This window comes from Poecile atricapillus, chromosome 1 (genome assembly GCF_030490865.1).
Source record: "Poecile atricapillus isolate bPoeAtr1 chromosome 1, bPoeAtr1.hap1, whole genome shotgun sequence".
Lineage (NCBI taxonomy): Eukaryota > Metazoa > Chordata > Aves > Passeriformes > Paridae > Poecile > Poecile atricapillus.
Genome location: NC_081249.1, coordinates 158,602,093 through 158,617,432, shown reverse-complemented (window position 1 = coordinate 158,617,432; position 15,340 = coordinate 158,602,093). Strand labels below are relative to the sequence as shown.

Genomic DNA, 15,340 nt, shown 5'->3' with positions numbered 1-15,340 from the left:
TAGGGAGGATAAACCTTCCTAACACCCACATGCCAGAGACAGATTCTGACAGGACTAAACTTGCCAGAGCTCAGTTTTGTTCATATATTGCCTTTGCCCAACTTCTCATCATTGCAGGTCAGGCTGGCTCTCCTCCTCTGCATTGCCCACTGACTACAGTGAGCACAACTATCATGTTGTTCAAACTCTAATGTCCATCAAATTGCATGCCTCCCCTTCCCTACACAAGCCTGCAGCTGCACAGAAAAGGTAATGGCATTAAACAGAAGCTCACAGAGATCACTGGTAGAGGGCAGAAGCCTGCTTGTCTTCGCAGCACATTTATTTTGCCCTCCTTGTGGCCAAATGCAGGCCTATGCCTCTCGTGTGCCTGGTCAGCCCAGGACACAGACAGTCTGGGCTTCACTCCTATCTCCAGAGCATTTCTAAAGATTTAACCTCTGAGGAAGAGATTCTCAACATTTGCTCCTTTCCATTTGAGGGAAGAGATCTATTGAGTCTCATATATCAGGTCTTCCATGTGCCTGCCCTCCACCCATTCCCAACTATGGTTTACAAAACTTACCTTACTGGAAACTGACTCTTTGCCTTACCACTGTTTCATTCTTGGAAGAACTAAGCTGGATTCCTGTGCTAGGTACTTGTTGGCTTCCTTCTCTGTGCAATCACATGCTAGCCACATGAGCTGCTGAACAGCAGCAAAACAACAAGAGAGGAGAGATCCACACTTTATTCTGACCTCTGACATAAATGTCTGCAGTCTTGAGATTCAATCTTTCCCAGTCTCCCTCCAGCTGCTCCTTCCTGAAAAATGGCTTATCTGATATACATAACAGAGAAAGTATTGAAAGTCTGTGTTGCAAATTGTTTAGAAATCTTTTTCTTTTTCTGGGAGGTTCCACAGTCATCACTAACCCAATGGGTCATGGACTCACACAGGTTTCTTGAACTACTTGTTGCCTTTTCAGAAGAATTTTCCTGAACAACTTTTCTACCATAAATGGATGTTTTGTCCTTTCTCTTCTCCCCCCACCTCAAAAAAAGAAGCAACTTTTATCCATTAGGAGTTCATTATACCTTTGATAAGAATCAGGCAGCAGAATGGACAAAAAATCATAGCAATAGGAGCTACATTTTATATTTCAGAGCAACTCATGCTATTAATTCTGTGACGATGAGGCCCCTTGACTTGACTAAAACGGAAGATTTCCTGAACAACACTCACAGACTGGATTTTTCATACCATTTTTAGCAAAGAAGACAAGCTCTCAACATGATAACTATTACACTGCATGTACTTTACCTTTCACAAGGAGATTTTTTGGCTGGTTCTCAGCAGGTCAGTGCGCACATTACCATCAGACCATAGAAACACGGTAACCAATTAACCAGAAAATTTAAAAGATGCCTTAGAAAGGGAAAAATAACTTCTCTCTCTTCTCCACACCTCGCACATCAGGAAAAAGCAAGCAATGTAGAAATAAGGCTAGTTCTGCAAAAGTCTGTGCTACCCTCCTTACAGACACCATCAGTCATAATGCATCATAATGGACTCTGTTATTTCATTTGCATCTCCAACCTTCATACAGGCAGATAGGTCTCCAGTACCTATACAGATAAGATTGTTCTCAAATTTTGATACATCACTCAGAATCCTCTCACCCAAAACATCTAGCACTGCTCTGATCTCTGAGGATCTCTCCAGGAGATCAGGCTGCTGGCACTTTATTTTAAAAAGGCTTTGGGGTCATTTTTAAACACACTACCAGGAAAGTCAACAACTACAGCAGAGTGCACTGTTCAGATTCCTTACTCTTTAGAGATTAGTAAAGGATAGAAGGAATGCATTTCCTACCTGAATTTTGCTAAGGACCAGTCACAATAACATCATATTTAATATTCAAGCACAAGAACAGGCAACAAATCCAAGAGTGAGTAGTTAAGATGGTATAAATGTACTCAAAGCCTTGAAATAGAAAATTACATGTCTAAGGTTAGCTGCTAAGAGTCTCCTGAAGGAAGATAACAAGTGGTGTACCAGCATAAAAATTGTAAATGAATAATCAGTGGAAGAGTGCAGGAGTGGACCTCCACCTCAAAGAAAACTGCGAGTCAGCAACAGGAACATAGAAGCCCTGTAAAACTCCATAAGTAGGTATAAATGTTGACAGAGGGGACCACCAAATCCAGAAGGTCAATTAAAATGTTAAAAGACAGAGAGAGAAATATGCCGCAAAAGCAAAAATATACAACAGTAAGAAATTTTGACAATGCCCTTGCAAGCCAAATAAGCGTTATGACAGGGATGATGCAGAGACTGCATTTTTGGATTCCATAAATACTCTTTTCTGAGGAAAACTTATAAGAGGCAGCAGAATTTGTGATTTAGACCCAGAACAGCACAGTGTGACTATGATCAATATTATAGAATGGTTCTGCACTGGACTGAAATGCAGCTTCCTTGCAGCAGCAACAAAAAAAAAGGAAACACTCTCCAAAACACTAGAGCAATATATAACTCACAAGAGGAAGCTGTCTAAATGAAAAGAAGTGTCTTAAATGGAAATGAAGAAGTAAAGCCTAAGAAATCAAATGCTTGCAAGTGGCATTAAGATTGTTCAAAGACACTGAATCAGAGGCTCACTGTAAGCCTAGAGAATATTAGCAACATATTTTAAAATAAAGGAACCACAAGTAAAAAACAAAAAAACAAAAAAATCCAAAAAAAACCAAAAAAAACCAAAAAAACAAATACCAACAAGAACATAAATCATCCAGCTCTAAAACTGGACATTATTCCTTCAAGCAAAGAAAAATGACAGCAAGCTGGACTAAGCTAAAGTAAAACCATAATTAGGCCAAAAGAGGCACCAGAACAGCTTTACAAGTGAAGTCAAAACTTCAAACACAACAAAATCAGGAAACCTGACAGAAGGGTCAAAAGATGATCATTGTGGAAGAACATTCAAGAAAGAGATCTTGGACCATCATTCATGACATTATGTGTTATGAATGGAAGATGTTACTCAATTTATTTAAATTAATTTCTTCTAAGAGGCATCAGGACCTGCTAGTATTCATCCAGGAGTTCAGAAGAACAAGTCAACAGAAAATCCACACTACTTGCACAAAAACATAACAAATGGTCTGTTACCAAATATTCAAATCAGGAATGGAGGAAGAGAAGAGTGATGCTAAATTTTAGGAGACTCACCACAAGCAGGAGTCCCATGAAACCCCGAGACCTGCTGGTTTGGCCAAGTGGACAGAAAATGTAGCAATCAAAAGATCTGTGTTAGATAAACACCAACACAACAAGTTTTTCAGACACCATGATTTCAACATGGTCTTAGCAAGTTCCCAAGCCAAGACTTTGGAGGGTGAGGAGGATACACTCCAGATTTCCTCTGGATTCACCCAGGAAACCCCTTTGAGGAGGTGATTGTTCCAGAGCTTTGGGCAACACAGCGTCCTCTTCTACTCTTGTCTGGGTATCAAAGCTCTGTCCTAGGCTCTCCCCCCTTTTCTAACTACAGGTGCCCTTCAAACTGTAATGTAACCAAGATATTTCACAAGAGCAGCTGAACATTCTGACCCAATAATTCATACATCACAACCTGCAGAGAGCAGACAGCTACCCCCTTCTCACACCCTGTGCCTCCCAGCTGCACACTGGCTTCCCCAATACTTTGCTATCAGCACAGATCCCAGCTGTCTTTCCATGTAAAAGCCTACAGGAGAATTGAAAACACCCAACTGAGGTGCTGTTTAAGCAGAAGCTACCAGTGCCTACACAGTAAACTTTTGTATGAATTGTTGTCCAGAATATGCTTCTTCCATACCACTGACAGCAAAATTAGAAGAGCCTATTGAAATCCAGATAGCCAGGAAGCCAATGTACATATTTGCACAGTTTACATATATACATACACAGTTTCTTGCAGTGTTTTGAGAAAAAATAAGGAAGTACACAAATTGTGAAAGGAAAAATTGTACTTGAGCCTTGTGATAAGACTGGGCTTAAGCTCTATTTTACTTTCCACTAATGTGGGAGACATTTTGTTTTTCCAAACTGCACTTACACAACCAAAGCTCATCTGAAAACAAACCAAACTCCCTTCCACATCACACTTCTGCTTCTGTGGCACCATCTCATGATGCTTAATATGATGCAATGCTGTACAGTGAAGATTATTTCCCTGTGCGAGTCATTCAGGGCCTGTCAGCCTCGAATGTACCTTCCCCCAGTCTGCTGGGAAAGAAATGCACCACAGCGAAACAGCAGTAGACAAGAGAGAGAACAAAACAGAGGGGTTTCAGCTCTGACAGCTACTTCAGCTGCTATTGGAATCCTCAGTGAGGATGTGCTTTGGTCAAGGACCTAATCCAGTCACCTCACACAGTCCTGGATATCCTGCAGGGCAAGTGCTGAGGTGCTTGCTGTAGGGGAGGCCCTCCCATCAGAAACGCTGCAGACATTCATTTAAACCCCCACGTAGAATTTAACCCAAAAGCCAACTTCTGTGAGAGACAAAGGGGAGCTGCCTTTGGTGTATGTCTGGGAAGGGAGCATCAGATGAAATGGGTAGAAAAAGTTCACTTCAGGCTGTCATGTCCATTTATAGAAGTTGGGGCATTCCTGCAAAAGCTACATTGCTATTTGGTCAGCACGCCCTCCCACACTGAGCCACATCCAGGATCTTGGAGAGTTGGCCACATAGCACTCCTTGAGATCCAAATGCTCCACCCTGCCCTTTTTTTTTTTCAGGACGAGAAAGGAGACAGGGCTTGAGAATGTCACCCATTAACTACTGTCACTATAAGCAACCATTAGCTACTGCCACTAGAATCTTCTCCATTCTGATAGCTAAAACTCTGAGAGATACAGAGCCAAGCTGAAGAGCTGTCAGACAGATCACCACCACCTGTCCATACTTCTAACAGGGAATCATTGGAAGGGATGAGAATCCTCCATCAGAGACAGAGCAGCCCAAAAAGATCTAGAAGTCCACTCAAAGACTGGAAGACAGGGATCCACAGGACATTAGATACATTTCCACAGTGCTTCTTAGACTTTTAGATGCTGCTTTCCCTGAAGGGTAAAAGGTACAGAAAGGTACAGTTATCAGTGAGGCATCAAACAATGGCACACGCTCAACACAAACAGCACTATAGGATCACCAGCTCAAATGTAATGGTCATTCAGATATTGCAGACCTAATTACATGGCAAAATCCATCTCAGCCACTACCCCAGGGAGACTCTTTCCCCCAGTTCAAAACACAGGAAAGGACCCACCAGGAGTGAGACAGAGAACATTTCCCTGAATTTCATTCACAGCTTATCACCAGGTTTGTCCATTTCAAAAGCCATCACCTAATCACCTTAAGACTGGCACTCCCAGCAGGCTGCAGATACCATCTAAAACCTCAGCCCCAGGCTGTTTCTGTTATGGAAGCCCTAAATCTCTGAAGTCACATTGCAGCTACATCAGAACAGGGACAGATCCTAAGATCTGTAAGGTGTTCATGATTTTTCCCCTAAAGCAGAGCTTAATATGAGGCTGAAATTTTCTTTCCTCCCAAATCACATCACTTTTTTTCAAGCCCTGCTTAAAGAAAAAAAAAAAAAAAAAAAGGTAAAATTACCGCAAAAGGATCATTTAACAGACCCATATACTTACTTACTCCCAAGTCCATCAGCAGCTTGTTTCTTTATCAAAACAGCAAGAAACAGGAACAAGGTCCCTCTCAATCAACAAAACAATACTGGTGGCAAAGGAATACAAATCAAATCCACAAATGTTCTTTGCCTATGTGCAACAAACACAGTTATACGCTTCTCTCCATGCTGCCCATGCCCCTTTCCCATCAAGTGACAACAGGGAGATAAACTAGTAAGAGTGAGATATACATAAAACCCAGGCACAGCAGTTCAGCATGCACCATGGCAGCTGCAGGAGAGAGCTGGCACCTGGCCATAAGGCTCCAGCTTATACATTTCAAAATGTCATGAAACCTAAACACTCCCACCACCATGTTAGTTCTGTCATGCCAAAGGACCATGTGCATCCTTATCCCCACATTGCAGAAGAGCAAGTGTGTTAAATGAAGAGGCAAGACCTGCTGCTCCAGCAAGCAAATGCCAGTATCTCAGGAGAGAGTTTCTTCCCACTGCAGTCCTGTTGCCCGATCCGAAGAAAACACAAACAACCGAGGTAGTTTATGCAGTGCTTTATTGAGGGCCCGGGAGCCTGTGGACTAGCGTCCAAAGACAGAGCCCCACTCCACAGAAAAATTACAGGGTTTTTATATGTTTTCTACATGATTTCTTCATCATAACAATTTCTCACTTTCTTTCACTACTTGGTACAATTATCTCTTTGACCTTTAAGTTTTGCCAAAAGGTACATTCCTTAGATTATCTCCTAGCTACACTGCTTACATTGCAATATCTGCTATACAGTTCATCTGCAGGTTACATGCGGCCTACCAAGCCTTAGCATAACTACTACTAATGTCAACTAATGCTAACTATTAACGTTTGCTACTATCTTAATAATACAGTTTATTGAATCAAATGGCAACAGTCCCATCACCAGGGAGAATGATGGACTGTCTGCCATCAGCACAGAAGTTTAGAAGCCTGTTTGCTGCTGCCTGTCAGGTCTGAACCACAGTCCCAAGCAGGGACACAGCTGATGAATCAATCCAACAAAATGGTAACAGCATGGCCTTACTCAGACTGCTCTCTCCTGTCAACCTCGTGTGTGGGACTTCACACAGATATCCAGCACCGAGGTGTTCCACAGGGAACACTGCTGATGTAGGAGGCACACTACTACTGACAGTTGTATTTCATAAGCATGACAAACTCCCGCCAATATTAAAATACATATGAAGAACACTAGTGAACTCTCCATAACACTTCTGCTTCTTTACCCCAGATCTTCAGCATGAGGAAGAGTCCCCATATAGATTTTTCCTAGTCTTTCAAGCAATGGGAAACCAGTAGTTTTTCAATAACACTAATATATTAATGCCAAAGCATCCAACACTCAAGCTTCACTCTATACCTCCCCACACATGAACATCCATGACAAGGAAAAAAAAATGGAAAAACACCTACGCATCTTCCTGGTAAAATCAGCAAAGTAAAATGTCATGAAAACAAGCAGTGGGTAAACGAGAGAATGCGATCATATCCACATGTTGAAGATGTTGACACTCTTCTAGAAGCTTGCCAGCACTGATTCAAGAGTGCTCAATCTAACCCATTTTTACACTTCAGATAGCACAGCCAACATACTGCCAGAAATAAGTGAGGAGATTCTGATACCTTGCTAGGGGTTGTTTGTTTTTTTTTTTAAAGGGTATTTAATACCTTGGCTGATTGATTCAATGATTTACTCTTCAGGGCTAACTTTAAACTTGAAAGTTACCATCAGTCAGCAAGCAGACGCAGTGTCCTGAGCAAACATGGCCCCGGCAGACCAAGATGAGCCAGCAGACAGGGTTTTCCTCAGGACAGCGCTGCTGAAGTGCAGCCTGGGGCCAAGAGAGCAAGAGCAGAAAGAGGGCAGGTATAGCAAATAAAGAAGCGGTAACGCTTCCCTGCTTCTTCATGCAGTTGCTTCCAATTCTTAATGGAGAGGGAGAACAGTGGTTGGTATTCAATAAAAATAATAATAATAACTAAACTAAGTGCCACAGCAAGGAAAGGAAAACCATACAGTTGCAGAGAAACGAGCATAGGGAATAATTTACCATATTGCAATTACAAAACCACTGTATTATACCTTTTGCTAACACTCCCTAATATAGCCTTTAACTGCAGTCAGGAAAAATGTATGCTTCTATTTCTTCCTCCTGCCCAATCTCACCAGTAAACAAAATAGCTAGTTTTCATTCACTGTGATTATGCTTGACTATGGGAATAAATAGGTCCTCCCTACGGAGTATGCTCTGTCTTTAGCCACTACCATTTCTGACTTCTCTGATTCTCTAAAAGGAAAGTCTGGGCTTACAAAGCAAAGACTATGTACTGAACTGAGGTCTCATTGTCATGTCAGTTCAACTGCCAGAGCCGTGTGGAGCACCAAAAGGGCAGCCAAAGTTTGGTTTTTGCAACCTTTACACTAAGCCACTCCTTTTGGGATGATGATGACTCCACACAGGCATATAGCACAGCCTGACAGCCTCATTGTTTGGATTTCTACTGAACACTGTTGAGTAACTCCACCTGAATAATTTTTAAAGAGTCTTGACAGCAAAATGCTCAGTTACTTATTTGCTCATGCCAAGTTAGATGCATTCCACTCTAAAGATGCATTTAAAAAAACACTAAAACCAGCCCACTAGAAGGGATGATAATAGCAAAAAGGAAAGCTTAGATGCACTCAAGGAAAGATAAGTATGTTTTCTCTTTCCAAAAGATGTAGAGTGGTCCCCTTAATTCCCTAGTGGTGCTCTGCAAACTACTATTCCTCAAATACCATTTCCAAGCATTCACCTCTTTTTGCCTCAGCAGTATCTAAATAAATACAGAAACACAGGAAGAAGCAGCCTGCATTAGAAGCTACCTGAATTGAAAACCATTCAAATGAGGATGGCAGCCACTGACAGGCTGAATAGTCCAGGGTGGAACAGACTCACATGCAGAGGAGTACATTGCATCTCAAAGCAAAGGGCAAAGGTCCAGCCCAGCACCTAATGCCAGGTTCCACTTTCTCCTTCTTTGTGTCAGGGCTGCAGAGTCAGGCTCACTTTACTTATACCCCATTGCATCAGTACTGCCTTATTCACTTCATTCAACTGGTATGAGCAGGTGTTCCGGTGCAAGGGTCAAGAAGATATTTCCCTTATCCTTTCGAAGCTGTGTAAAAATTTTTATCTCCTCTGGCTACAGTAAAAGACAGTCACAGCTTGAGCAAGTGTGGGTCACTGGCCTCTGGGACCTACACTGATACAAGAGCACTCAGGGAGCTGACCTCACACTAGCCTGATGGAACTTCTCTTTTTTTCAAAGCAAGTGCTTGTGGAAACTCTGTGCCTACTTTTAAGAGATATGAAAGTGCTAAAGTCCTTTTCCTCCAAGGCCCAATGACAATGTTTTCAGCAGACAGCTAACCTCCTTTTTCCCATCTGGTTGGCAGACAGAAGAGGATATTGCAGTGTCAAGTCCAGATGCAACTGCAGGTACAAGATTAGAAGGACACTCTGCCTGAAGCAGTTTCTCAGCACTGTGCTTTCCCCCCAGGCGATTCATAGTTCTACTGCATCACAGCCCTGGACTGGAGATTCACATACATGAGAAGTGGAGGGTACAGGAGAAGAACCTGAGCCAAAGACCTCTCAAAGCCAGAATCATACCTAACCCCCATGCTGCACCAAACTTTGTAGATGGAGGTTCCACTCGTCTCTGCCACCACCATCAGCCCTCATGCTAACACCTTCCAGATACCAGCTGCATTTTCCAGAGGGAATTTCATGTAAGTTCACGTTATCCCTGCGGCTGCCCTTCAGGCCATGTGCATCTCTTACCCCTTCCTGCTTTGCTGCCTTAGCACTCCGGTTCTCCGGCCAGGCAGCTGACAGCCCGCCCCACATGCGCGGCCAGCCAGGGTGCAGCTGCCCCATTACCTGATTCCCAAAGACCGCAATGGAGCAGGCGGTGGAGACCTCGTGGGAGCCAAACCAGACGGAGGCGATGCGTGAGGGCATGCCCAGGATGAAGACCTGGGCCAGGCCACAGATGACCTGTCCCAGGACAGTGACAGGGAAGAGGTGCGGCTTCAGGCTGCCCAGCTTCACCCAGGCACCCATGGCATTGAAGGCCGAGCCAGCCAGGGCGATGATGCGCAGACCCCTCTTGTCCAGCAGCCAGGCGACGGGGAAGAGCAGGGGGATATAGATGAGCATGTAGCTCATGGAAAGCCAGTCGATGGCGAAGGTGCTCACGTCGTAGAAGTTCACGAAGACGTTGCTGATGCTGCCGTACTGGATCCACTGGAAGGCGTTGCACAGGGAGTAGCTGCTGAAGAGCAGCAGCACGGCCCAGCGAAGCCGGGACAGCCGTACCTCGGCGACGGCATCACCGACCCCTCCCGCCGCAGTCGACAGACTCGGTGCCCCGACGGGCTCCTGCAACACCATGCCGACACCGTGGCTCGACACGGCTCGACACGGCTCGACACGGCTCCCCGCCGGCACCACCTGCCCACACGCCCCGCCCGGCCCCGGCCGGGCTCACTGGCGGCCGCCGCGCGGGGAGGTGCCCCTGGCCCGGCCCGGCCTCCCCGCCCGGCCCCGCCGCGAGGCCGGGGAGGGCTCGAGCTGCCCCGGCGGCCACGGCAGGCCCTCACACCGCCGGGGCGCTTGTGGGGCGGCAGCCCTGGCCCGGGTCCTGCGGGTGCAGAACCCGCCCCGCAGCAGAGGGGCTGCGACCCCTTCGCCACGGCCGCCCCCCTCCACTGCCCGGCCCCGCCGAGAGGCTCCCCCGGCCTTAGGAGGGCCGGGGGCAGGAGAGGCTTCGGCTGCCGGTGATGAACGGTACGTGGGCTGAGCACAACTGTGACCTGGGGGAGGCTGTGAGCGAGCGGGCAATGTCCAACGCCGCCAGAGATGCCAGCGTGGAGTCCCGGAGGAGGAACCGGTTTGGGTTTCGTTTGGGCTGGCCTCTGGTGTTTTTTTTTCACAACATGGCACACTAGAGAGTGAAAATATCCAGTGAAATTAAAATTAAACCATCTCAGCGTCGCTGAAGTAAAAGAGCCAAAAGCGGTGTTTGTTTCCATTCTCACGGGGAATTCGCAGTTAATGAGTCAGCGCTTGTTTTCCCATTACTTGAGCAACACACCACTGGCAGATGCTTGCCTGGAGATCATTTATGATCTACAGTTCATTTAATTAGCATCATATTACCTGAATTGCATAAACATTCATCAGCACAAGGACGCAAGTTTGCTGGTGGTGTTTAGCTCTCCTCCAGGATTTAACGCACAGGTCAAAATTCATTTGGAAAAATGGGAGGTGTCTTTTGGATGTTGTATTCCTAAAACAAAAGAATACAGAGTATGAAAAGGTGAAGTTTCTCGGGCTTGTATTTACTTGATAGCTGCATCATAATGTAGCCTTTTTACGTAATTGGTGGAACACTGTCAGAGGTTACTGCTGCTGTCCTCTTGAGTTATCTACCTACTGCCAGGAGCAAAAACAAACAGCTTTGATGCCTTTATGTTCGTATTTACTATGAAACCAACAAAACGCCAAAACCAAAAAAGCTTTGCGCAAATTATTCCAAGGAGTGCAAATGTCAGTTTAAGTGGTTCTTGCTGTGTATCCTCACAGAGCTTGTTTCTTGTCACCTGCTTGGGTTTTCCTACTCCCAGCAGTGGCCAGAAGCAGAGCTGGAGATGAGCAGAGCCAGTGTAATCTTCCCCATGTACTCTGCTGAAAGTTCCACAGGGCAGAGCTGCAAACCCTCCCACTGTCTCCTTCCTCAGCCCACAGCTTTGCCAATGAACCTCCAGCCTCACCTGGGATGCTTCTCACAATGGTACAACATAGTCATAATGTAGTCCTTTTACATAATAAATAAGAAAAGCAAATTCAGAAGCAAAAGCCAGAAAAGAGGTTTTCAGTTCCGTTTATTATTAAATTAGGCAACCAAAGTTAACTCAAAGCTCCGCTCTGAGACAACAGAAAGAACAGAGGAATTTTTTGTAACAGATTTGTAATCCAAATGTTATCAGGAATGCAATGAGTGCTGGTGGTGCAGATAGGCAGAGGTGGAATGGAGCAGGAAGAAGACTTATCATGGTTCAACAACTGCTTAGTCTGAGAACTCTAACAATAAAACAGATAGTACAGAAGATTAACTTATAGATTGGTAAGATTTGAAAATGTATTTATAATCCTTTATATATATCCACATTATTATACATAAATCAAAGTTACACAGAGGTAATCACTGTCATTGATTAAAGAGCAGCTGAGAAGCAAAGTCAAGAAAAGAAATGTTCAGGCAATTTTTAGGATGGCAATCACAGTTTGTTCAGAGGACCATCATTTATTATCCCTTTAGCAGTGTAAGGAACAAAATTTGCAGTTGATTAAGACATTATTGAATTAGTCAAGCCTAAGTTAAATATGTCACCTACATGTTTTATTAAGGTTGAAATTACTTTAGGACTGTAGCTTTAGCTATCTGTAACTGAAACTATTATCACAGTCCATGGCATCTTTAATTTGTAAACTCAGATAAATGCAGGATAATGGAATTAGGTACTGTATGGCAGTCTACTGTCATAATGTCTCTGGGTAACAGAGGAAGATCAGTGACTGAATGTGGTTTTCAGAAAAAGAACAAGCAGAAAAAGTATAAAGAAAACAAATTAGGAGTTGAGGAGATACTGTCACACGTCAGGATGACACAGAGAACAGTTAAATTTCTTAATACATGACTAAGAAAAGAACACACACACAATAGACAAATCTTTAGCTATATGGGAGATGACTGAGACACACCTTTGCCTCCTGCCAGCTCTACTCCAAACTGGGGTCAAAAACAGTCTGTCATCCTGAATTTTGTTTTTGTCCCACCTTCAGCTCCTAAATTCCTCTCAAAAATCATCAGGTTTACTCAGCATCAACATAAGATCTGTAGCAAGTCAGAGCCTGCCAAGCAAGGAGCCATTTGCTCCAATGTCATAGTTCTGTCAGAAAAGTCAAATGGTAAGTCAAGAATGACTAAAACACAGACTCTGCTGAAAATAACACCTGAAATCAGATGCATTAAGGCAGTGCCCAGCCTCTGATGACTGCAGCCCAGCAAGTGAACAAAGCCAGGCAGGGAAGCAGCACTGACTCCTCAAAGCCAAGTCAGACAAGTGTTTTTCATACCTATAGGCCCACACTTCCTTGAACTCCTGTCCTTGGATTTCAAAGCTGTTTTGTTACTAACTCTGTGAACTATTCAATCACCCCTTTATATAATTTGCCACTTTCTAATTATAAAATACTAAAATAAAACCCCTGCGCTTTGCATTTCCTCCTCTATTGCTGCATCTGTTTCTACTCACATGCCTCTTTCCCTTCTTGAAGCAACAGAGCAGCTGCTTTTGGATTTCCCTCATCACAGCATATTTATATAAAAATTTCTTAGCCATGAAAAATTATTTATATTTCAGGACAACCCCTTGAAGTGGATTTTAAAGCTAGAGGGAAATCTCCTTTACATGGAGATTAACAGAAGTGCTAAAAAGCTTATAGGATCCTGGAGCCAAAAGTATCTGTGAAGATTGGAATTCACTAAATCAGAGGAAGAAGCAGGACCCAAATTAAGTGTAACAGTATAGGCCATCACATGTGTAGCACCTAGTAGAGCCTAACCTCTGTGATCTTCTTCCCTACTGATCTCAAGAAATCCAGCACTGACAGTCTTGGAATATATGCTGCCTTTGTGACCAATTAGTACATACAGTTCCATTATGTTATGTAAAACCTTGCAACAAGCTTGGTATTCTCAGAGTCCACCCAATAAATATAAATGCTAGGGATGGTGACAGCACTGATAATCCAGACGGCAACAGTCCTCAATGACAAGCAAGGCAATATGAATGCGTGAGGAATATGAATGTGTGGGGGGTGTACAAAAGGTATTGTAGAAAATTATTGTGGAAAGTATAATTTCTTGGTGTCTTTTCTCTCCACAGTGGTTCAGAGATCCAAGGAGTAGGTGGAAAAAGAAGAAAACTGCTAAGGAAAAGTAGATACTCAAGGATCTACCGGTGCTTAAATCCATGCAGTTCGTTAGCTTCCCTTTAAATGGGAAGTATTTAACCTCAAAGGATCACAGGATGTCCCTTGCTTTCAAACTCTCAGCCTTGTTATTTGTGCCTCTAAATTTGATCATTGCACTTCCAAAGCCTAACTAGCTTACCTCTTAAGTGGCTCTATCACCTTTTCACTGATAGCATTTAGGTCTAGAAGAACTGTCAGTAGATATCCCACACAACTTTTCACAACAGACTTTGCAGTAAAGATTACAAGATCTTTGTTAGTGGGGGGGAGAAGGGGTTTTTTTTGTTTCAGCACCTAACCTGCTTTAGTGAAGTTCTTCCGAGGTCAGGTAGTTGTATCAGAAGATCAAATGACAAGACTCGAATAGCTGGCAGAGCCACTCATTTCGGGGTCACACCTGGATGCAGTGCTGAGCTGGAGACAGTGAAGCATGGGCTGGCAGGGCTGCTGCTCTGGACAAAGCCAGTGGTGTTCCCCGATGTTGCAGGGAACCCTGCAAGCCCTCTGCTGGCACCCAGAGCTTTCTGCATCCCAAGAGCCACCCCAAAATACAGTTCATAAAGGCAATGGATTCGTTTATTGCTGTCATTTAGATACACAATTATTTTGATACCGTAAACCCCAAAGAATCTTTCCTGTTATATTTTTAGTGTGAAGATCTGGGTGCGTGAACAGTGGTGGTGAGCTCCATTCATAACAGTCCAGCAGGCAACCTCTGCAGCACTCCAGACTTTGCAAAAATTACCTTCCTCTACACAAAACACAATGGCTTAGTTGCACAGTCTACAATCTCATCTAGAGAAGACTGCAGACCTCAGAACCAGCAAAGCTGTGCAGGGGCTAACTTTGAGCACCAAACCTGTACTGTCCAAAACTTTAGGCCTTTCAAAAGTACAACTCAGGGAAGGGAAATAATGTTTTGCTCCCCTTCAGCATATTTCATGTGTAGCTCTCACTCTCTGGGGGCTTCAGAGAGGATTCATCATCTGTGTCTATTTTACAGGGGCACAAAGTTACGGTGATTTCTGTGGCCCTGCTAGGGGCAGGATTATTTTCCAGTTTGACACCTTCCAGCCTGGGCTGCAAGAGCAGCTTGTATTTACAACTTCTTTGCAAATCCAATCTCCCTGTTCAAAGCCTAGCTTTAACAGAGCAATGGCTTTAATTTAACCCTGTCCAGTTGAGATGTGATGTTTGTGTGGATGAATGATGTAAGTCTGAACTGTGAAGAGTAGATGGGAGGGCACGGCTGAAGTGCTAATATTCACAGCTGCCTCCTTGCAGTAAGAAAAAGACGCAAAAGTAGTGCACAGGATGGAAGAGCACTTGCACACAAAGTGCCTCAGAGGTGCTGGATTCTGGTTAGTGCACACCCCTCCAGACACAAGGTGATTATGCTACCTCTGCATGGCCTTCTGCAAACGTATCAACTTGCTCTGCCCCATTCTCTGATCAGGCCGGATGAGAACCGGCTCTAGTCCAAAAACTGTGTAACTGTGGTTAGCCTGCTGTGCTACTTGAGTATCTAAGCCCAGCTC

At 44.1% G+C, this 15,340-nt stretch overlaps 1 protein-coding gene across 1 annotated transcript in view; it reads right to left on the bottom strand.

Moving 5' to 3' along the window:
- FLVCR2 (FLVCR choline and putative heme transporter 2) overlaps positions 1–10,184 on the bottom strand; it is a 34,518-nt gene extending 24,334 nt beyond the window's left edge. The window contains exon 1 of the mRNA XM_058842942.1: positions 9,642–10,184. Within this exon, the coding sequence (XP_058698925.1) occupies positions 9,642–10,154 (513 nt within the window). The 5' untranslated portion in view covers positions 10,155–10,184. The remainder of the gene's footprint in view (positions 1–9,641) is intronic.
- Positions 10,185–15,340: the final 5,156 nt, after the last annotated feature.